The 22,041-nt window shown below is 49.8% G+C and overlaps 2 protein-coding genes and 2 non-coding genes across 15 annotated transcripts in view; 2 read left to right on the top strand and 2 right to left on the bottom strand.

The window, feature by feature from the left end:
* ARMH1 (armadillo like helical domain containing 1) overlaps window positions 1–6,880 on the top strand; it is a 51,306-nt gene extending 44,426 nt beyond the window's left edge. For 2 of the 10 annotated variants that reach the window (XM_008965277.5, XM_003812809.4), the window contains 6 exons: window positions 5,417–5,539; window positions 5,615–5,687; window positions 5,834–5,963; window positions 6,050–6,127; window positions 6,425–6,506; window positions 6,580–6,880. In XM_008965277.5, the coding sequence (XP_008963525.1) occupies window positions 5,417–5,539; window positions 5,615–5,687; window positions 5,834–5,963; window positions 6,050–6,127; window positions 6,425–6,506; window positions 6,580–6,692 (599 nt within the window). In that variant the 3' untranslated portion in view covers window positions 6,693–6,880. Of the gene's footprint in view, window positions 1–5,416; window positions 5,688–5,815; window positions 5,964–6,049; window positions 6,128–6,320; window positions 6,507–6,579 lie in introns of those variants that run through there. The other 8 variants (XM_034963416.3, XM_055093943.2, XM_034963388.3 and 5 more) reach the window with 6 other exon arrangements.
* Window positions 3,062–3,176, bottom strand: LOC112438252 (U5 spliceosomal RNA). The gene has a single exon (XR_003026705.1). It is a non-coding gene; the product is annotated as a U5 spliceosomal RNA (small nuclear RNA).
* A 5,418-nt stretch (window positions 6,881–12,298) lies between the features above and the next one.
* On the bottom strand, window positions 12,299–12,414 carry LOC112438247 (U5 spliceosomal RNA). Its single transcript, XR_003026701.4, has one exon. It is a non-coding gene; the product is annotated as a U5 spliceosomal RNA (small nuclear RNA).
* Window positions 12,415–14,291: 1,877 nt separating this feature from the next.
* Window positions 14,292–22,041, top strand: part of KIF2C (kinesin family member 2C) — a 35,079-nt gene continuing 27,329 nt past the window's right edge. The window contains exon 1 of one of the 3 annotated variants that reach the window (XM_008965272.6): window positions 14,292–21,257. In XM_008965272.6, coding sequence (XP_008963520.1) covers window positions 21,188–21,257 — 70 coding nt within the window. In that variant the 5' untranslated portion in view covers window positions 14,292–21,187. Of the gene's footprint in view, window positions 21,298–22,041 lie in introns of all 3 variants that reach the window. The other 2 variants (XM_003812801.7, XM_034963499.3) reach the window with 2 other exon arrangements.

Below are 22,041 nucleotides of genomic sequence, written 5' to 3'. Positions count from 1 at the left end.
GTCAGAGGTTGCAGTGAGCTAAGATCGCACCATAGTACTCCAGCCTGGGCAACAACAGTGAAACTCTGTCTCGGAAAAAAAAAAAAAGCATTTCTGAATGAAGCCACTATTTCTAAATCAGGAAGGTCCTCAGAGGAAAGGGTCTGCCCCACAAGGTCTGTCCCCCAAAGGGTGAATAAGTACTGGAAGGGGTAGCACAGGATGTCTTCGAAGATCTTCCACCTCCAGGTGATTCTTTGATTCTGTGATTGGGAAAACCAGGATGAGACAAAACTAGCTTTGTATAGGGCTTCAGGACCAGGCCCCCTCTAGTGTGCCTCAAGGCTCTGGAGCCTGAGGATGATGGGCAAGAGGCAGAGGAGAGCAGGATCTGGCACAAGGGCAATTTTGAGGAGGCAGGCTGGTTCTCTACTAGTAGCCTTTCCATGCCTTTCCTTAGATTGACACACCAGCCAAAACTCATTCTCTTCTTCCTGCCGAAGGGCACTCTGAGCCCTGGAGTGGAGAAGTCAGCTCCCCATCCCTCCACCAGTGTTTTCAGCACCCAGGAGAGCTGAGCATGCAGCCTGCAGCACACAGGATGTGGCTGCTCCCTCTGCCTTCCCAGACCACTGCTCTTTTGGAAATCATCAATGATAGTTTTCTGACAAAGTTAGAAATCGCCAGCATGTGTTCCTTTTTAGGCAGCATATGTCTGTTTGGAGTTAAACAAGTAAAGTTTGCAGGAGCTGAAGCAGAGACCTGTTCTGTGTGCTCTGTAAATCCAGGCAGTCCACTTCTCTGACCATCTCACCAGGTGCCCTGTGTCTCCCACTGTGAGAAGGACCACACTCTTCCCCTTTCTGTTGTGCCTGGGTTGTATGATGTGAGCATCCATAGAGTGGTGCCCAGTTCTGGGGTGGCCAAGAAGTATAAGGTCCTGGCTTCAAAGCACTCTCAAAGTTGGCCATGGGGCCAGGTGCAGTGGCTCACGCCTGTAATCCCAACACTTTGGGAGGCCAAGGTGGGTGGATCACCTGAGGACAGGAGTTAGAGACCAGCCTGGCCAACATGGTGAAACCCCGTCTCTACTAAAAATACAAAAAAATTAGGCAGGCGTGGTGGCGGGCGCCTATAATCCCAGCTACTTGGGAGGCTGAGGCAGGAGAATCGCTTGAATCCATGAGGCAGAGGTTGCAGTGAGCCAAGATCGTGCCATTGCACTCCAGCCTGGGCAACAAGAGCGAAACTCTTGTCTCAAAAAAAAAAAAAAAAGTTGGCCATGGGGTATACGGGGAGACAGCCGCCGCAGTTCTGGCTCTCCAGCCTGTCCAAGATTCAAGCTAGGAAAGTTCTGTAGCTGTGTGAATGAGGACCACAGTGGCCACTGCAGAGCCTCCTCTGGGGTCATCCACCACCAGGCTGGTGGTTTCTAAGCATGGTCCTAGGCTGCCATGACCCAAGCCTAGCCTGTTGGAATGCAGAATCCAATGAGGTCTTTTCAACAAGATGTATGGAGCATGCATTGTGTACATGGAATGGTTTCAGGCTCTAGGTAAACAGAAGTGAGATGTGTCAGATGTGTTCACTGGAGTTCACACACTAGTGAGGAGACCATTTAGTGGACGGTACTAGAATTCTATAGCAAGAATTCTATACGGTGCTACAGGATCAGAGACATAGGACATCTACTCCTGAGTGAAGAGTGAAGACAGAGGAGAGCAGGCCAGGGGCAGCTTCCTGAAAGTTGATTTCTCAGCTGAGCCTAGAAGAATGAGTAGCAATAGCCAGATAAACAAGACTTCTCAGCCCGGGCGTGGTGGCTCACACCTGTAATCCCAGCACTTTCAGAGGCCGAGGCAGGTGGATCACTTGAGGTCAGGAGTTCAAGACCAGCCTGGCCAACATAGTGAAACCCTGTCTCTACTAAAAAATACAAAAATTAGCCAGGCGTGGTGGTGCGCACCTGTAATCCCAGCTACTCGGGAGGCTGAGGCAGGAGAATCCCTTGAACCCAGGAGGTGGAAGCTGCAGTGAGCCGAGATCGTACCACTGTACTCCAGCCTGGGTGACAGAGTGAAACTCCATCTCAAAACAAAACAAAACAAAAAAAGGGCAAAAGAAAGAGAAGGCACCGAGATTCTGCTCTCGGTGGGAAGTCTGATACCTCTAGCATACATACTTTAAGTTGGACCCCAGAAGACAGTACCCTCAAGGTCAAGGTGGGCCAAAAGTAAGCCGGCCCTCAGGTGGTCTTGTATGGATTATATAACTACCAGGTGGTCCAGAGAACCTCAAGTGTTGAATGTGGACAAAGGTAGTCCAGAATTGTTTGTGCCCCCAGGTACCTGATAAAAACAAAAGAAAACTATCTCTGGAAGAAAGTATCATCATCCTAACTCTTAAGTTTTTCCTACACTTAATTTTTCAAATATGAGACCAGTCCAAAGTATAAGATAATCATGCACACAAAGTCGTCACTATAAATTGGAACTAGCACACTAGAAAGACTCACAAGACTTCAGCCAAATTATTAGATACAGACTGTCAAAAACTAGGTTTTCTTTAAAAAAAAAAGAATCTTATAAACATTTAGCTTCCTAAATGTTTACAAGAAGCTAAAAAAATATGACAGTAGGCCAGGCACTACAAAAAGTACACAAAATTAACCAGGCTTATGAGGCTGAGGTGGGAGGATTGCTTGAGCATGGGAGATGGAGGTTGTAGTGAGCCGCGACCACACCACTCCACTACAACCTGGGTGACAGAGAGAGGCCCCATCTCAAAACAAAACAACAACAAAAAAGGAAGACTCTGGACCCAGTGGCCTGATAAGATACAGAGATAGGGTCTTGCTATCCTGCCCAGGTTGGAGTGTAATGACACATTCTTTCACCACAATCTTAATTTAACTCCCCAAGCTCAAACAATCCTCCAACCTTTAACCTACCTCAGCTCCACCAAGTAGCTGGGACTACTAATACTTGGCCAACACACTGAGCTACCCTAACCTCCCAAAGCATGAAAACCCACAAGTGTGAAACACCACACCCACACATCTATTTTTAGTAACAGAACACTCAGTCCTGCCTAAGCAGGACTTCAAAAAATTGTACCATAAACTCAATTGTTTCCCTCCACGGAAATCTTTAGTAAAAGGCGAAAGATTTATTCGTTATGAAGAGAAACCGGAGACTACCTATTGTCCTTTATGCCTGGCTTCCCAGCTATTGACTGGTCTCCCTATACTTACGGTGCCTTTGGACCTGCAGACAGAAGCTTTTCTTCCACTGTAGAAAAGTGTCCTAAACATGTTCTCACTGGGTAAAATCTCCTGACAAAGAAAAAAAGTTTAAATATTATTATTCAAACAGATAACCCTGGTAATAATTCTCATATCTACATTGCATTCTGGGATGCAAATGAGCTGAGCGCCGGAACAAGAGTTCCCCTAAACCCTCTCTCTCTTACCAGTAAATGGAGAGAGGCACTTGACTACTGAGCTGGGGAGAGCACATGGCCAAGTCCTGTCTTCCATGTAGCCACATGTGTTCAGAATAGCAGTGCCGGGTGCACAGTGACTCACACCTGTAATCCCTGCACTTAAGGAGGCAGAGGTAGGAGGATCGCTTGAGCCCAGGAGTTCAAGACCAGCCTGGACGACAGAGTAAGACCTTGTCTCAGAAAAAAAATAAAATTTAAATTTAAAAAAAAGTCCAGGCGTGGTGGCTCAGGCCTGTAATCCCAGTACTTTGGGAGGCCGAGGCAGGAGGCCTCAGTCACTTTGGGAGCACTTTGGGAGGCCTGAGCACTTTGGGAGGCCTGAGGTCAGGAGTTCAAGACCAGCCTTGCCAACATGGTGAAACCCTGTCTCTACTAAATACAAAAATCAGCCGGGCGTGGTGGCAGACGCCTGTAATCCCAGCTTCCCAGGAGGCTGAGGCAGGAGTATCGCTTGAACCCAGGAGGCAGAGGTTGCAGTGAGCGATTGCACTCCAGCCTGAGTGATGACAGTGAAACTCCGTCTCAAAAAGACAAACAAACAAACAAAAATACTAGCATTTACTGGCTGGGCCCACCGGGCTCAGTGGCTTATGCCTGCAATCCCAGCACTTTGGGAGGCCGAGGCGGGTGGATCACGAGGTCAGAAGTTCAAGACCAGCCTGGCCAAGATGGTGAAACCCCATCTCTACTAAAAATACAAAAAAAAAAAAAAAAACAACAACAAAAATTAGCCGGGTGTGGTGGCGGGTGCCTGTAATCCCAGCCTACTCGGGAGGCTGAGGCAGGAGAATTGCTTGAACCCAGGAGGCGGAGGTTGCAGTGAGCCGAGATCGCGCCACTGCACTCCAGCCTGGGCGACAGAGTGAGGCTCTGTCTCAAAAAAAAAAAAAAAAAAAAAAAGGTAGCATTTACGCTGGTGTGCCATCATCTTAGCATCTCCTTCTCCTCCTGCCCCCTCTAGCTCTGTGGTTCCTTTCTCTTCTTTACAAAAACATTCAATCCTTGCCGATTTTCTCTTGTGCTCCCACAGCCCAATCACTGACTCCTTCCACAGCACCTGTCACCATATCATCGCTGCCTGTTTGTGCACGCTTAAGGAGGGTTGGTCGAATGAATGAATTCAGTCTGTATCCTCAACACCCAATGCCGCGCCTGGCACCATAGGCGTTCACATGCAGCCGTGCCGAAAGACTGAGTGAATGCTGGACTGAATGAATGACTGCCTGTGAAATATCTACAGGAAAGCCCTGCAGGAAATGCCCTCCATAAATTCTAGTCCCCTTCTCCTTCCTAACCAAATCCTCCCCTCCTTCTGCTTCCATCACTTCCTAGCTGTGTAACTTAGGCAAAGTGGTTTACCTCTCTGTGTCTAATTTCGGCAAAGGTAAAATGGGGAAGTGAACCTCATCTGGTTCTGGTGAGCTTCCACGGGTGCTGTATGGAAAGCCTGGCACCCTGCCTGGTGGAGAGGGCTCGATGATGGTTAGAAGGAGAGTTTCTCTAAACTGCCGCCTACCTTCCTTCCCCTTTCTCATTTCCTGCCACAAGTCTCCCACCCACTTTCTCTGTCTCCCTCTCACCCCTTGTCTTTCTCCATCTTGTCTTCCTGTAAAGACCCAGCCCTTCCCTCCTCCATGAAACCTGGATTCCTCCAAGGCGAAGGCCCCCCTCTCTGGGGTCTCAGCCTCCAGCGCTGACATCCTAGGCCGCCTCGACAGGTGGGCTCACCATCCAACCCTTCCTCCTCCCCCTTCAGCCCCCTCCTCCTGCTCTTCAACTGAGGTTCGCCTTCCCAGCTCCCCCACGCCCTGCACAGTGCTGATCAGTAAAAGAGGAGGACACTGACGAGTGGCGACTTGGTTCACGGGGTTCTTTGCTTCCTCGGTGGCGGAGGGGCCTGGGGCCTCTCTCCAGCACCTCTGCCCTTCCGCAGCCATCGAGTTGATCAAGGACCTGGTCGGTTACGATGTGCGCCAGGCGCTGCTCAAAGGCCTCGTGGCGCTGCTGATACCGTCGGTCAAGGAGACCTCCAAACTGCAGGCCAAGATCCTCAGTGGTAAGGACCTGCTCAAATGGGGCTGCCTGGGCCACGGGAGGGCGGTCTCTTGCCTCACGGCTGCCCCCTCCTCAGACCCTTCGGTTCTCCAGCTCACCCCCAGCCTGCCGATGTTTTTGCAGCAGGCCGCGGCCGCCAAGGCCATCGGGTAAGCGGGCAGGGGTTAGTGGGTAGCTGCAGCAAGCCTGGCTTGGCGCTGCCGGCGGGCCCCGGGAGCGCTCCGTGCGCCGGGTGGGCGGGGGTGTGCGCCGGGTGAGCCCCAGGGCGTCGCCCCAGCCTGAACCCCCGGCCCAGGGTCCTGGCGCGCAACGACATGAGCATCGCCGAGGAGCTGCTGTACCTGCGCGTCGTGCGTGGCCTAATGGCCGCCATGGGCAACACGGACCACAGCAACAGCCAGCGGCTGGCCAGCCTCACGCTGGAGGTGCGCGCGGCGGCTGGTTAGGGGGCGGGAAGGGCGGCGGCACCCGCAGCCCCGTCGCCCCCTCAGTCACGCCGCCCCGCCCGCAGTGCTTCGTGCAGATGTTCCCCTTGGTGGCGGAGCACGTGCGCAAGTGCATGGGGGAGGAACTCTACCAGCTCTTCCTGGTAAGTGCGCCCTTCCTGCCCCGCCGCAATGAGCAGATGGCGGCTCGGACAGTGTGATGCCCCTTCACACAGTCCCCATCCTGGAGCGCGCCACATGCAGAGTGGACCTGGCCACCAGCTGCAGGAGGGACTGCTCTGGCCTAGGCTCCTCCACCCGCCACCTTCCTGTTCCCTTTCCTGCCCTTTCGGTCAGGCTGCCGACCCGCCCCCCACCTGCAACATCCCTCTGCCAAGCCCAACTCCAAGTCCAGACTGCCCTGGCACCCCAGCCGGGTCCCGCCTTGCTCCTGTCCTCAGAGCAACGCTGAGGACTTGTACATGAAAATAGACAGCATTCAGGCGGACATCTTGGCGGCCAACACAGTCAATGTTACCAAAGGTGAGTGTGGGACGAGGGAAGCCGGGCGCAGGCGCCGCCAGCACAGCCTCACGCCTGCCTTTCCTGCCTGCAGCCCTGTGCCTCCATGGCAGCTCCTACAGCATGAACACTCTCTATGGCTCGCGTGATTCGGCTCAGATGGCCTACCTCACACACTTCGAGGAGGATGTAGAATCAAAGGAGTAACAGCCCCTGTGGCAAACCAGGAAGGCCAAGGCTGCGGGGCAGGGAAGCCTGGCAAGAGGAAGGCGCCTGGGGTCAAGCTCAGAGCCACTCCACTTGGCTCCAAGGGGGAGACCGGGATTAGGCACCCCAGAGGGGCAGAGGGAGAGCCGCTGGCTGCGAAGAGTCAATAAACAGCCTTGATACCTGTCTGTTCTTTGTGTGTGTGGAGGGGGAAGGGAGGTCAAGTGAGAGCTATGATGCTAGATTGTGGTGCCTGTGCTCCTCAAGTTAAAAAGCAGGTCCAAGTTTAGGACAGTGGCTTGCACCTGTAATCCTAGCTACTCTGCAGGCTGAAGGAAGAGGATCTCTTGAGCCCAAGAGTTGGAAGCCATCATGGACAACAAAGCAAGACCCCATCACAAAAACAGGCCAGGCACGGTGGCTCATGCCTGTAATCCTGGCACTTTGGGAGGCTGAGGTGGGCGGATCGCCTGAGGTCAGGAGTTCGAGACCAGCCTAGCCAACAGGGTCAAACTCCGTCTCTACAAAAAAAAAATAAAAAATAAAAAATTAGCCGGGTGTGGTGGCACACACTTGTAATCCCAGCTACTTGGGAGGCTGAGGCAGGAGAATCACTTCAACCCGGGAGGTAGAGGCTGCAGTGAGCCAAGATCACACTACTGCACTCCAGCCTCCTGGGCGACAGAGTGAGACTCATTCTCAAAAAAAAAAAAAGCAGATCCAGAGGGAAGGGCCACCAACACCCTGGAAGGTTCAAGGGCATAGCCTGAATAGAGGGCCTCACCTCCACTCCCTGATGGCCTATGCACCCTTTCCTCCAGAACACCCTACCTACCTGGTTTTTCTCCGGTTGTTACAGACATTAAAGGGGGTCGTTTGATCCTAATGGGTCCTTTCCTTGCCTGGAACCATTTGCACCAATAGAACAAGGCCAGGTTCCATAAAGCAGAGCAGAAGCTTTATTCATTGATCTAGGAGATAGCAACAGGAGGCGGCCAAATGCCTAGGCAGATAGGGGTGGGTCCCCAGTGAACCCCACCTTCAAACCAAAAACAGCCTGAAGGCTGAAAGACCAACTGCTGGTCCTGGATGAAACCCACAACCCAGAGTGAGAACTTCTGTTTCTGTTTGCCTGCCCTTTCCTGATTGATTCTTTCTGAATAATGCCTTTTAACCAATTGAATGTTGCCTTTTCCAATACTACTTATGGCCTGCCCTTCCCCCATTCTGAGCCCATAGAAGCCCTGGACTCAGCCATATTAGGGGGACTTTCCCACTTTCAGGTAGGGGGACCACCCCCCACAGCCACCGAAAGCTGTTTTATCACTCAGTAAAACCCCACCTTCCTCACTCTTCAATTGCCAGTGCATCCTCATTCTTCTTGGGCTCGTGGGACGAGAACTCGGGAACCAGTGCATAAGCTAGACTCCGCCAACTGGACTGAGTGGGTGGGTCGTCTCCTGCAGCAAGTAAAGGCCATCTCCTGCAGCAGGTAGCCTGGCGAGTGAGACGTGGCAGGGCATTGCTGGCCAGAGGTCCCCAGCTTGCAAAGTGACCAAGAAGAAAACCTTACATCATAGGAATGGAGGAAGGGGAGCTCATGCTCAAAGCACCTCCTCCCAGGGGGAGGGGCCTGGTAAAGGGGGAGTCTCAAGGGATCTTAGGGCAGGTAGGTGGAGACTGGGTTGAGGATTTCTGGAAAAAGGTAGGTTCTTCCAGGAGGGGCTGGAGTGTGCATAGTCTTTTTTTTTTTTTTTTTTTGAGACGGAGTCTCGCTGTGTCACCAGGCTGGAGTGCAGTGGCACAATCTCGGCTCACTGCAACCTCAGCCTCCCGAGTAGCTGGGACTACAGGCACGCACTACTAAACCCAGCTAACTTTTGTATTTTTAGTAGAGCTGGGGTTTCACCATCTTAGCCAGGCTGGTCTCGAACTCCTGACCTCATGATCTGCCCGCCTCAGCCTCCCAAAGTGCTGGGATTACAGGCGTGAGCCACCACACCCAGCTTTTTTTTTTTTTTTTTTTAGACAGGGTCTCTGTTGCTCAGGCTGGAGTGCAGGGGTGCAATCTCGACTCACTGCAACCTCTGCTTCCCAGGCTCAAGCAATTCTCATGCCTCAGCCTCCGGAGTAGCTGGGACTACAGATGTGCACCACGACCACATTCGGCTAATATTTTTTTCTTTTTTTGTAGAGACGAGGTCTCACTATGTTGTCCAGGCTGGTCTCCAACTCCTGGGCTCAAGTGATCCTCCTGCCTTGGCCTCCCAAAGTGCTGGGATTGTAGGCATGAGCCACTGTGCCTGGCCTGAGTGTGCATGGTGTTGTTTTTTCTTTTGAAGATTTCTCCTCTTCAATCCAGTCTCATTCAAGTTGGAGTGAGGCAGGGCTCCTGGTCTGGAGTCTCTCTTCTATCTGCTTTTACACCCTGCTGATTTCATCCTGTCTCAGAACTTTAAATATCATTATAGGCCAATGACTCCTACATTTCTATTTCCAGCTAAATATTTCCACCTCATCGTGTCTAAAACTGAACTCCTAATCCCGTGCCACTTTCCCCAATTCAACTCATGGCAACTCATCCTTCCTATAAAACAAAACAAAATAGTGGAGTGCTTTTTAATGTCCATCTTTAGCACCCATATCTATTATGTCTGTTGGCTCTATCTTCCAAATACATCCAGAATCCAACCATATCTCACTACCTCTATTGCTAATACTCTGGGCTGAGCCACTATCATCTCTCTTCAATGTTATTCTGCTTTTCTCCCTCTTCCTGTTCTCTTTTCTTTTAGTTTCTTTTTTTTTTTAGATGAAATGTCACTCTGTCACCCAGGCTGGAGTGTAGTGGTGCGATCTAGGCTCACTGGCACCCACTACCTCCTGGGCTCAAGCAATTCTCCTGCCTCAGCCTCCCGAGTAGCTAGGATTACAGGCTTCCGCCACCACGCCTAGCTAATTTTTGTATTTTTAGTAGAAACAGGAGTTCACCATGTTGGCCAAGCTGGTCTCGAACTCCTGACCTCAAATTATCCACTCACTTCAGCCTCCCAAAGTATTGGGATTACAGGCGTGAACCACTGTGCCCAGTCAATACCTGTTCTCTTTTTAATAGGACAGCCAGGGTTATCCTTTTAAGCTTCAGATTCTATCACTGGGCTCAAACCTTGGAGGGCTCCCCATTTCGCTGAATGAAGACCCTAGGTGCTCAGGTTTCCCATCACCTCTCTAAACTCTTCTGCCTCTGTCTGTCCTTCACTCTGCTCCAGACACACTGGACTCCCTTGCTGGTTCTTTTTTTTTTTTTTTTTTTTTAATTGGCAAAGAGGCCGGGCGCGGTAGCTCACGCCTGTAATCCCAGAACTTTGGGAGGCCAAGGTGGGCGGATCACGAGGTCAAGAGATGGAGACCATCCTGGCTAACACAGTGAAACCCCATCTCTACTAAAAATACAAAAACTTAGCCGGGCATGGTGGCGGGCGCCTGTAGTCCCAGCTACTCGGGAGGCTGAGGTAGGAGAATGGCGTGAACCCGGGAGGCGGAGCTTGCAGTGAGCCGAGATCGCGCCACTGCACTCCATCCAGCCTGGGCGACACAGCAAGACGCCGTCTCAAAAAAAGAAAAAGAAAAAAAGAAATTGGCAAACAAGCTCTTGTCTCAACGCTATTGTACTGACTGTTCACTCTGCCTAGAACTTCATCCCACATATCCACAGGGCTCACTCCCCCATCTCCCTTCAACTCTACAAGAAGGCCTACTCTTTTTAAAATTGCAATGCACACTACCACTCTCTATACTCACCACCTCCCCTCCCACCTTACTCTGCTATTTTTTTCCATAGCATTACCTTATTATGTTTATTAATTGTATGTGCTCCACCTGACTGTAAACTCCACGAGGACAGGGATACTGTTAGGACAATACCTGGCATGCATGAATCAGTGACTGAGGTATTGTGAGGGAATAGTCCCTCCAAGTCGGAGGAAATGAAGTCAGATGGCAGTAATTCTCCAGGATGCCACAAGAGGGCATCACCAGCCCTGACATTGTTGGTCTAAGGCAGTTCTGCTTTCCCCAAACTTATTTTGAGCCTCAGCTTTCCTCTTTTTGTACCTACAGAGGAGAGAAAAGTTAACAAAATATATTTATGTTTTGTTGTTATGTTTTCTTTAAAGCTAAATGGATTTCCTATTTTATTTTTATGTATTTATTTATTTATTTATTTTTGAGACGGAGTCTCGCTCTTTTGCCAGGCTGGAGTGCAGTGACGCAGTCTCGGCTCACTGCAACCTCCGCCTCCCGGGTTCAAGAGATTCTCCTGCCTCAGCCTCCCAAGTAGCTGGGATTACAGGCATGCGCTACGACGCCCGGCTAATTTTTGTATTTTTAGTAGAGATGGGGTTTCACCATGTTGGCCAGGCTGGTCTTGAACTCCTGACGTGATCCACCTGCCTCGGCCTCCCAAAGTGCTGGGATTACAGGCGTGAGCCACCGCGCCAGGCCTTTTTATTTTATTTTATTTTATTTGATTTATTTTATTTTATTTTATTTTTTGAGACGGAGTCTCACTCTGTCTCCCAGGCTGGAGTGCAGTGGCGCAATCTCGGCTCACTGCAACCTCCGCCTCCTGGGTTCAAGCGATTCTCTGCCTCAGCCTCCCAGGTAGCTGGGATTACAGGCGGCTGCCGCCATGCCCACGCCCAGCTAATTTTTGTGTTTTTAGTAGAGACGGGATATCATCATGTTGGCCAGGCTAGTCTTGAACTCCTAACCTCAAGTGATCCACCCGCCTTGGCCTCCCAAAGTGCTGGGATTACAGGTGTGAGCCACCGTGTCCACCGCGTCAGGCTGAGAGATCAAGTCATTTTTAGTTTTTAGTCTTCTTTTTCTTTTTCTTTTTGGTCATTGTTTGGTTTTAGTTTTTTAGTCTTGAAATGTTTTCTTTTGTATAATGGTAAAAAAAATAGTACCCCAGAACTTTTTCGGAAATTTTAATAATTGGGAAGTCCAAAAATCTAGGAACCACTGGGCTAAAGTGATCATAATTAAAAAAAAAAAAAAAAAAACCTTTAAAAACTAAACTGGCCAAGCGGGAAGCGGTGGCTCACAGGAGGCTGAGGTGGGTGGATCACTTGAGGCCAGGAGTTTAAGGCTGCAGTGAGCTATAATCATGCCACTGCACTCCAGACTGAGTGACACAGTGAGACCGTTTCTAGAATAAATTAATTAAAAACAAAAAACAAAAACACAAAACAAAACAAAATCTTCGCACGGTGGCTCATGCTTGTAATCCCAGCACTTTGGGAGGCCAAGGCGGGCAGATCAGCCCGGCCAATGTGGTAAATCCCCATCTCTATTAAAATACAAAAACTAGCAGGGAATGGTGTTGCCGCCTGTAGCCCCAGCTACTTTGGAGACTGAAGCAAGAAAATCCCTTGAAGCCGGTAGGCAAAGATTGCTCACTACAGTCTAGTCTAAACCCCACTTCCAAAAAAATAAAAATGCCACACACCCATACAGCCCAAAATAAATGACCAAACACAACGTTATCTCACGCTTAACAACAAACACACAGTTCTCTGTCTGATTTTGAAACACCGTTAATTAGCCCCACCAACGTAGGACTTTAAAAAATTGGCTTAAAACTCACAACCGTTTCTCTCCACGGAAATCTTTAGTAAAAGGCGAAAGATTTATACGATTTGAAGAGAAACCAGAGCATATATTGTAACGGTTGCACACAGTCCTCGGGGGACGGTCACTACTAGATTAGCAATGGTTACTATTAACCCAAAAGAATGACTTCTGTTTTTGTCTCAGACGATTGTGTGAAAGGAGTTTCGTTATTATGGTAAAGGAAAAGAGGGGAAAAAAGGGAGAATCTCCTTTTAAAGTAGGACGTGGTCTGTGTGCAGTGCATTGTGGGTATGTAAATGACGCTGAGTCACCACCCCCTCGGTTTCCAGAAATACCTTAAATAGTTCGTTACTTTTTCTAGGCGTTAGGCCACCACCAGGGGGCAGAACGGAAGCCAGATTTACAGAACTGTAGATGCCTGGTCCAACTAGACAGTGACTTTATTTTATAATTGGCACTTAAAGTAAAAAAAAAAAAAAATTAAAAGCTTTAAAATAATTGTATTCATACGCCTGGCGCGGTGGCTCACGCCTGTAATCCCAGCACTTTGGGAGGCCGAGGCGGGCGGATCACGAGGTCAGGAGATCGAGACCATCCTGGCCAACATGGTGAAACCCCGTCTCTACTAAAAATACAAAAATTAGCTGGGCGTTGTGGCGTGCGCATGTAGTCACAGCTACTTGGGAGGCTGAGACAGGAGAATTGCTTGAACCCAGGAGGCGGAGGCTGCAATGAGCTGAGACTGCACCACTGCACTCCAGCCTGGGCAACAGGAGACTCCACCTCAAAAGAAAAGAAAACCACATCATAGCAAATACTGAATTTTGTATCATCCCTCTGCCTTCCACAGTATGTAACAAAGACTCCAAAAAATAGTAGCTTGAACAAGCAAGAAGTTTATTTTCACCTTACCTGAAGGAAGCCCGGAGAAGAAATTCTGAGTTGTTACAGAGGTGTCAGGGCTTAGAACATGATACCCCAAAATATGGCACCTTAGCATACTGAGTATTTTAAGCCATCAAGGAAACTGAGAAAACTATATAAGCAGGAAGTTATTTTTGACCTTTTCCTTCTCTTCTCCCATGAAGACCTTCGTGTGACAATTGTCCTGCCTTATGCCCACAGGGAATGAATGTCACACAGAGGCCAAGAATAATCTGAACAAACAGGCTTTGCCAAGTACCCCCCCACCCATCCAGTTTATTACCATTCGATCATACTTTTTTTTTTTTTAAAGAGTCTCGCTCTGTCCCCCAGGCTGGAGTCCAGTGGCGCGATCTCTGCTCACTGCAAGCTCCGCCTCCCGGGTTCATGCCATTCTCCTGCCTCAGCCTCCTGAGTAGCTGGGACTCAGGCGCCTACCACCACGCCTGGCTAATTTTTTGTATTTTTAGTAGAGATGGGAGTTTCACTCTGTCAGCCAGGATGGTCTCAATCTCCTGACCTCGTGAACTGCCCGCCTTGGCCTCTCAAAGTGCTGGGATTACAGGCGTGAGCCACTGCGCCTGGCATTTTTTTTTTTTTTTTTTTTTGAGACAGTGTCTTGCTCTGTGTCCCAGGCTGGAGTGCAGTGGTGCAATCGAGGGCCACTGAAGTCTTGAACTCCTGGAATCAAGCAGTCCTCCTGCCTCAGCCTCCCAAGTAGCTAGGACTACAGAAGCATACTACCACAGCTGGCTAATTTTTAAATTTTTTGTAGAGATGAAATCTTGCTATGCTGCCCAGGCTGGTCTTGAACTTCTGACCTCAAGCAATCCTCCTGCCTTGGCCTCCCAAAGTGCTGGGGTTACAGGCATGAGCCACTGCACCTGGCCAGAAAATTTTTGATCATTCCTTTATTAGCTATTAAAGCAAATGGAATGATAAAACATTTACTAAATATTCTAAAATTTACTAAAAATTTTACTAAAAATTTACTAAATTTTCTTGTGCCAGTTTTGACATTTTTGACTTTTTTTTCTAGAAATGTAGAAACTTATTCACACAACAAGAAGTATGGAGACAGGTGGATCAGGAGGTCAGGAGATCAAGACCATGCTGGCTAACATGGTGAAACCCCATCTCTACTAAAAATATAAAAAATTAGCTGGGCATGGTGGCACACGCCTGTAATCCCAGCTACTTGGGAGAATTGCTTGAACCCGGGAGGCAGAGGTTGCAGTGAGCTGAGGTCTCACCACTGCACTCCAGCCTGGGTGACAGAGCGAGACTCCGTCTCAAAAAAAAAAAAAGACATATGGAGATAGAAATTAAAAATGTATATATATGGAAGTAGGTAGTCGCTAGCATTGGTTCAACTACTGAACCATCAAGAACGCTCTTAGGCTCTTCCTGCTGTACTTGGCTGTCCTGAGCATGTTGGCTTTTAACCAAATTACTGTCTCCTGCCTCATGATCACAAGGCAGCTGTCACAACTCCAGAAAGAACACCCCATGTCCAAGGCAAGAAAAAAGGGATGACACCAGGAAAGCATTTTCTGTCATTCCCTTTTAATAGAAAAACAACAAGTCTTGCCCACAAGCCCCCAGAACTCTCCTGCTTACATCTCATTGGCCAGAACTGTGTCCCATGGCCAGCTCTAATTGCATGGGAGTCTGGGAAAGGAAGTATAGTAACTATAAAGCTTTTTCAGTCTCTAATGTGGAGATGATTTAGGAAGAAGGGGGTTGAGAATACCTGCTGAATTAACCATCAACAGTGTATGTCACAAACAGTTGGTTCATTTGTTTTCTGCCCTATTTTCTTTATCCCTTCCTGATGTCTTTTGGGTGAATCCTCACCCTTGATCCTGTTGCTCCTCATTTCATTTTGGCTGTAACCATTCTGCTATTCAATTCATGTATGGATTTCAACTATTAAATTTTTCAAACCTGGTATTTTCAGTTGCTTCTTCCTGCCTTAACAATATCCTTCCTTATCTTTTGAAGATGTTCATTATGCTTATTTCTTTTTTCTTTTTTTGAGATGGGGTTTGGCTCTTGTTGCTCAGGCTGGAGTGCAGTGGTGCAGTCTTGGCTCACTTCAATCTCCGCCTCCCGGGTTCAAGCAATTCTCCTGCCTCAGCCTCCCTCCTGAGTAGCTGGGATTACAGGCGCCCGCCACCACACCCGGCTAATTTTTGTATTTTTAATAGAGATGGGATTTTACCATGTTGGCCAGATCAAGTGATCTGCCCTCCTCAGCCTTCCAAAGTGCTGGGATTACAGGCATGAGCCACCATGCCTAGCCCATTATGCTTATTTCAAACTATCAGATCTATTAATTCTGCTTCCTCTAATATCAGTTTCTGGCCAGATGTGGTGGCTCAAGTCTGTAATCCCAGTATTTTGGGAGGCTGAGGCAGGCAGATCACCTGAGGACAGGATTTTGAGACAGGCCTGGCCAACATGGCAAAACCCCGTCTCTACTGAAAATACAAAAATTAGCCAGGTGTGGTGGTGGGCACCTATAGTCCCAGTCACTCAGGATTCTGAGGCAGGAGAATCGCTTGAACCCGGGAGGCAGAGGCTGCAGTGAGCCAAGATCATGACACTGCACTCCAGCTCAAAAAAACACTCTGTCTCAAAAAAACAAAAACAAAAACAAAAATCCCAGCATTTTGGGAGGCTGAGGCAGGAGAATTGCTTGAATCTGGAGGCGGAGCTTGCAGTGAGCCGAGATCATGCCACTGCACACCAGCCTGGGCCACAGAATGAGACTCCGTCTCAAAAAAAAAATTAGTTTCTCAGTCTGTCGTTTTCCTATTATTGCAAATGTGTTCCCCTTTAACTTCACATCACCCTGGGGGCATCAGTGATTGTGACAGGGGAAAACAAAAGCCCAGAACCCAGGATACACAGTATAGGAGGAGGTACGGAGATTATGTCTAAAGTCAGGTATGTTCCTACGTGGCCAGGCTAGGGCACTGAGACAGCGCTGCTGGTTTTCTGCCTCACAGTGGCAATGGGGCAGTTAACGACCCACCCACGGCCTTGGGGGATAAGAGTGGCATATGGAGGGAGGGGCGATGGTGAGCACAACTAAAGAGCTCTCCCTCAGCCTGCCCCGCATGTCAGGGTGTCTGACCCTCTTCCACTCTGGCTGCAGTCACAGTCTCCCCACAACTGGCTCCTGGCCGCCACCTTCTCTTTTTTTGAGATGGAATCTCGCTCTGTCACCGAGGCTGGAGTGCAGTGGTGCAATCTCAGCTCACTGCAACCCCGCCTCCCGGGTTCAAGCAATTATCCTGCCTCAGGCCCCAAGTAGCTGGGACTATAGGCATGTGCCACCACACCCGGTTAATTTTTTGGATTTTTATTAGAGACGGGGTTTCACTGTGTTAGCCAGGACGGTCTGGATCTTCTGACCTCAGGATCCACCTGACTCAGCCTCCCAAAGTGCTGGGATTACAGGCGTGAGCCACCGCGCCCGGCCTTTTTTTTTTTTTTTGAGATAGAGTCTCTGTCACCTAGGCTGTAGTGCAGTGGTGTGATCTCAGCTCACTGCCACTTGCAACTCCCGCCTTCTGGGTTCAGGTGATTCCTGTGCCTCAGCCTCCCAAGTAGCTGGGATTACAGTCTTGTGCCATCACACCCAGCTAATTTTTATATTTTTAGTAGAGATAGCGTTTCACTATGTTGGCCAGACTGGTCTTGAACTCCTGGCCTCAAGTTATTCTCCTGCCTCAGCCTCCCAAAGTGCTGGGATTACAGGTGTGAATCACCACAGCTGGCCCACCTTCTTTTTTTTTTTTTTGAAACAGGGTCTCATTCTGTTCCCCAGGCTCAAGCGCAGCTGCACGATCATAGCACACTGCGGCCTCGAACTCCCCAGGCCCAGGTGATCCTCCCACCTCAGCCTCCTGAGTAGCCAGGACTACAGGCATATGCCACCACACCCGGCTAATTTTTGTAGTTTTTGCAGAGATGGGGGTCTCACTGTGTCACCCAGGGTGGTCTGGATCTGCTGAGCTCAAGCAATCTGCCTGTCTTGGCCTCCCAAAGTGCTGGGATTACAGGTATGAGCCACTGCATCCAGCTTAGTCCATTTTCTGTTGCTACAACAAAATACTGGAGACTGGGTAATTTATAATGAACATAAATTTATTTCATTCATGGTTCTGGAGGCTGAGAAGTCCAAGAGCATGGTGCTTGGATCTTGTGAGGGCCTTTTTGCTGCATTATAACATGGCAGAGAGCATAACATAGTGACAGGGCAAGAGCGTGTCAGCTCAAGTCTCTCTTCTTCTTCTTATAAAGCTACCAATTCCATCACAGGGCCCCATCCTGATGACTTTATTAATCCTAATTACCTCCCAAAGGCCCCACCTCCAAATGCCATCAATATGTGAATTGGGGGATTAAGTTTCCAGCACATAAAATTTGGGGGACTCATTCAAACCACAGCATATCCCTAAACAATATTCCATCTATTCTTGTCTCTCTAGTCTGGTTCTCACCCTCAATAGTTCACCAAGACTGCACAAGGTCAGCAATGACTTAGGTGCTAATAAATCCAAAGGATACTAGAATGTCCTCATCTTATTTGGCCTCTTGAGTAGCTCTTCAGAGTTACTTTCACCTTCTTCATTCCATCCCTTGACTTCTAAGGAACTCCCCCCAACTCTTTTGTTTTCTTCATTCCTTCAAACCACCCTAATCCCATCTCCTTTGCTGGCTCCTCCTCCCCTGCCCTACCTCAAAATATTGGCAAGTCCCATGGCTCAATTATACATGTTCCTCTCATCTCCATCTATACTCTTTTCCTAGATAGTATTCAGCTCATGACTCCAAATACCATCTACATAATGCAGACTGCCAAATCTCAATCTCTCGCTTTGACCTCTACCTTAGCTCCCAGTTTGTATATCCAACTGCTCAGTTGACACCTACACTCAGATGTCTTGTAGACATCTCAAATTCAAAATGAACAAAATGAAACCCTGGACTTAACCCCCAACTCATTCCTTCACAATCCCACTCTCCCTTTTCAGGACATGGTCCGTCATCCAGCCAGGTGCTCTAGCCAGAAACCAGGAGTCATCCATGACCACCCCTGTCATTCACATCCAACTCATCAGCAAAACCCATTCACTTCACTTCCCAAACATGGGGTATCTTGAATCAGTTCTTTCAGCCATACTTCCAATCCAGTATCACTACCCTGGCCTATGCCAGCATAATCTCTTGCCTACTAAGCGGTCTCTGCCTTCTGTCTTGCCCCTTTCAAATCTACTCTCCACATAATAGCAAGTTTGACTGACATAAAAGTAAAATGTAGGAAGGGCGCAGTGGCTCACACCTGTAATCCCAGCACTTTAGGAGGCTGAGGTGGGCGGATCACCTGAGGTCGGGAGTTCACGACCAGCCTGACCAACATGGTGAAACCCCGTCTCTACTAAAAATACAAAATTAGCCGGGCGTGGTGGTGCATCTCTGTAATCCCAGTTACTTTGGAGGCTGAGGCAGGAGAATTGCTTGAACCTGGGAGGTGGAGGTTGTGGTGAGCCGAGATCACACCATTGCACTCCAGCCTGGGCAACAGGAGTGAAATTCTGTCTCAAAAAAAAAAAAAAAAAAAAAAGTAAAATGTAAATCAGATCTTGTTAGTCCCCTGCTTAAAACTTTTCAATGACTTCTCATTAGCATAAAAGCCAAAATTATTACTACAGGCCACAAGATGCTCTATGATTTTGCCCCTCCCCACCTCTTCAACTTCTGATGCTCCTCTCCCCCACTGCCTTCCAGTCACCAGTTCTTCAAACAAGACCTTTCCTGGCCGGGCACAGTGGTTCACGCCTGTAATCCCAGCATTTTGGGAGGCTGAGGCAGGCAGATCGTCAAGAACAGGAGGCCGGGCTTGGTGGTTCACACATGTAATCCTAGCACTTTGGGAGGTTGAGGGAGGATCTTTGAGCCCAGGAGTTCAAGACCAGCCTGGGCAACATAGCAAGACACTGTCTCTAATTAAAAAAAAAAACCTCTCCCTCTCCCCCGCCCTCCTCCCTCCCTCTCCCCCTCTCCCCCTCCCCCTCTCCCCCCTCCCTCCCCCTCCCCCTCTCCCTCTCCCCGGTCTCCCTCTGATGCCAAGCCGAGGCTGAACTGTACTGCCGCCATCTCGACTCACTGCAGCCTCCCTGCCTGATTCTCCTGCCTCAGCCTGCCCAGTGCCTGGGATTGCAGGCGCGCGCCGCCGCGCCTGACTGGTTTTCGTATTTTTTGGTTGAGATGGGGTTTCGCCGTGCTGGCCGGGCTGGTCTCCAGCTCCTGTCCACGAGTGATCTGCCAGCCCTGGCCTCCCAAGGTGCCGGGATTGCAGACGGAGTCTCGCTCACTCAGTGCTCAATGTTGCCCAGGCTGGAGTGCAGTGGCGTGATCTCGGCTCGCTACAACCTCCACCTCCCAGCCGCCTGCCTTGGCCTCCCAAAGTGCCGAGATTGCAGCCTCTGCTCGGCCGCCACCCGGTCTAGGAAGTGAGGAGCGTCTCTGCCTGGCCGCCCATCGTCTGGGATGTGAGGAGCCCCTCTGCCCGGCCGCCCAGTCTGGGAAGTGAGGAGCGCCTCTTCCCGGCCGTCATCCTGTCTAGGAAGTGAGGAGCGTCTCTGCCCGGCCGCCCATCGTCTGGGATGTGGGGAGCGCCTCTGCCCCGCCGCCCCGTCTGAGACGTGAAGAGCGCCTCTGCCCGGCCGCGACCCGCTCTGGGAACTGAGGAGTGTCTCTGCCCCGCCGCCACCCTGTCTGGGAGGTGAGGAGCATCTCTTGACTGGCCGCCCCGTCTGAGAAGTGAGGAGCCCCTCCGCCCGGCAGCCACCGCGTCTGGGAGGTGTACCCAACAGCTCATTGAGAACGGGCCATGATGACGATGGCGGTTTTGTCGAATAGAAAAGGGGAAAATGTGGGGAAAAGAAAGAGAGATCAGATTGTTACTGTGTCTGTGTAGAAAGAAGTAGACATAGGAGACTCCATTTTGTTCTGTACTAAGAAAAATTCTTCTGCCTTGGGATGCTGTTAATCTATAACCTTACCCCGAATCCCGTGCTCTCTGAAACATGTGCTGTGTCCACTAAGGGTTAAATGGAAAGAAAAAAAAAAAAAAAGGACAGGAACTATGTGTCTAGTTCATTATCTCCATTTCCTGGTACCATGCCTAGCAGGTGGTAGACTTCACTCAATAAATATCTGGTGAATCAGTGTCTTTCTGGAAATTTATACATAACTCCTTGAATGAGGCAACATGCTTCTCCACTATGCAATAAGAAAAACTAAGTCAAGTTTCTAATCTGTGGTTTTGTTTTGCTTTGAGAACAGGGTCATGGCTATGTTGCCCTGTCTGGTCTCGAACTTCTGATCTCGAGCGATCACTCCCACCTCTCCCTTCCTAAGTGTTGGGATTAACAGGAGTGAGCCACCGCGCCCGGCCAAGTCTCCAACTTGCTCGAGGTCACTGAACTTGCAATTGAAGAAGCTACGATTCGAACCCATGTCTGTAGGATCCCAGAGCCCTCACTGTCAAATACATACTGAAGTTTCCCAGTTTTCGGGAACCCCGCAGTACAAGGTGACCGAGGACAATACCAGAATTGGGAGCCCCAGACCCCGCGGAGCGGCGAAGTTCCCAGAAGGCACAGCGCTCGAGGGTGTGGCCAGACGCATGGGCGGTGCCGAGCGTCGGAAGATGGTTCGGAACTGCGTCTCCCCCAAGGCTCCGCAGGGCGCCGCTGACTGGCGGAAGCGAGGGCGGGGACAGCGGAATGACGTTTTAAGGACGCTTGCGCGCGGGTTTTAAACTGCGGCGGTTTACGCGGCGTTAAGACTTCGTAGGGTTAGCGAAATTGAGGTTTCTTGGTATTGCGCGTTTCTCTTCCTTGCTGACCCTCCGAATGGCCATGGACTCGTCGCTTCAGGCCCGCCTGTTTCCCGGTCTCGCTATCAAGATCCAACGCAGTAATGGTGAGGAGCGGGGTCCCTAGGTCAAGGGGACTCGTGAGCGGTGAGACGACTGAAATTACTGCCCCTCCCCGGACACACAGATGGGCTTTCACTCTCTTTCTCTCCCTCCCTCCTTTTCACACGCACTCACTCCGGGTCTCTGCACTGGCAGTCATTCTTGCCTACACAGGGGTGAGAGTCCCTGCGCTGTACGTGGGTCCCTTTCGCAGTCCTCTGGGAGTGGGCGGACCTTCTCCAAGGCTGGTAGACCTCCCAGGGAAGTTGGGGCTTCTAAATTCACTTCCCTTCCAAAATTCTCCCCTGAAAATGCCCTGCTCTTACGGGGACCTCGGTCTCCTGGCCCCTTTACTCTCGAATAAATATTGCGCAGTTGCGGTATGTCAGGTAAACGGGACAGACAAGATCCCTGCTCTTGAGGAGCTTGTAGTCGTTCTCTCTTTTGCTTAAGCAGGTACCGCAGTTCTGGCAGGTCTGATACCCGTGTCATTAGGGAAATGGACAGATATGACCGCCAGAAATGAGTTAGGAAAACCCCAAAAGGGCCAGATCCTCAATGCTATGTTGAGGAAAAGTTCATCTAAGGGCTGTGGGGAATCCTGTGCTCAAACATACCTTTTGTATGTTCTCTTTTGTAGGCTCTCTCTTTTTTTGTAGGGTCTCTTGAGTAGGGGTGAATCCTTATCCCATGCAGCTCAGTTTAAAAACCTGTCCCCAGCCCACCTCACTGTGGATATTCTAAAGGTGAAGCCCAGGAGATTTATTTGTTTCTCTTAGTTTTTTGTTT

This window comes from Pan paniscus, chromosome 1 (genome assembly GCF_029289425.2).
Source record: "Pan paniscus chromosome 1, NHGRI_mPanPan1-v2.0_pri, whole genome shotgun sequence".
Taxonomy (NCBI): Eukaryota; Metazoa; Chordata; class Mammalia; order Primates; family Hominidae; genus Pan; species Pan paniscus.
This window is presented reverse-complemented; position numbering and strand designations above follow the sequence as displayed.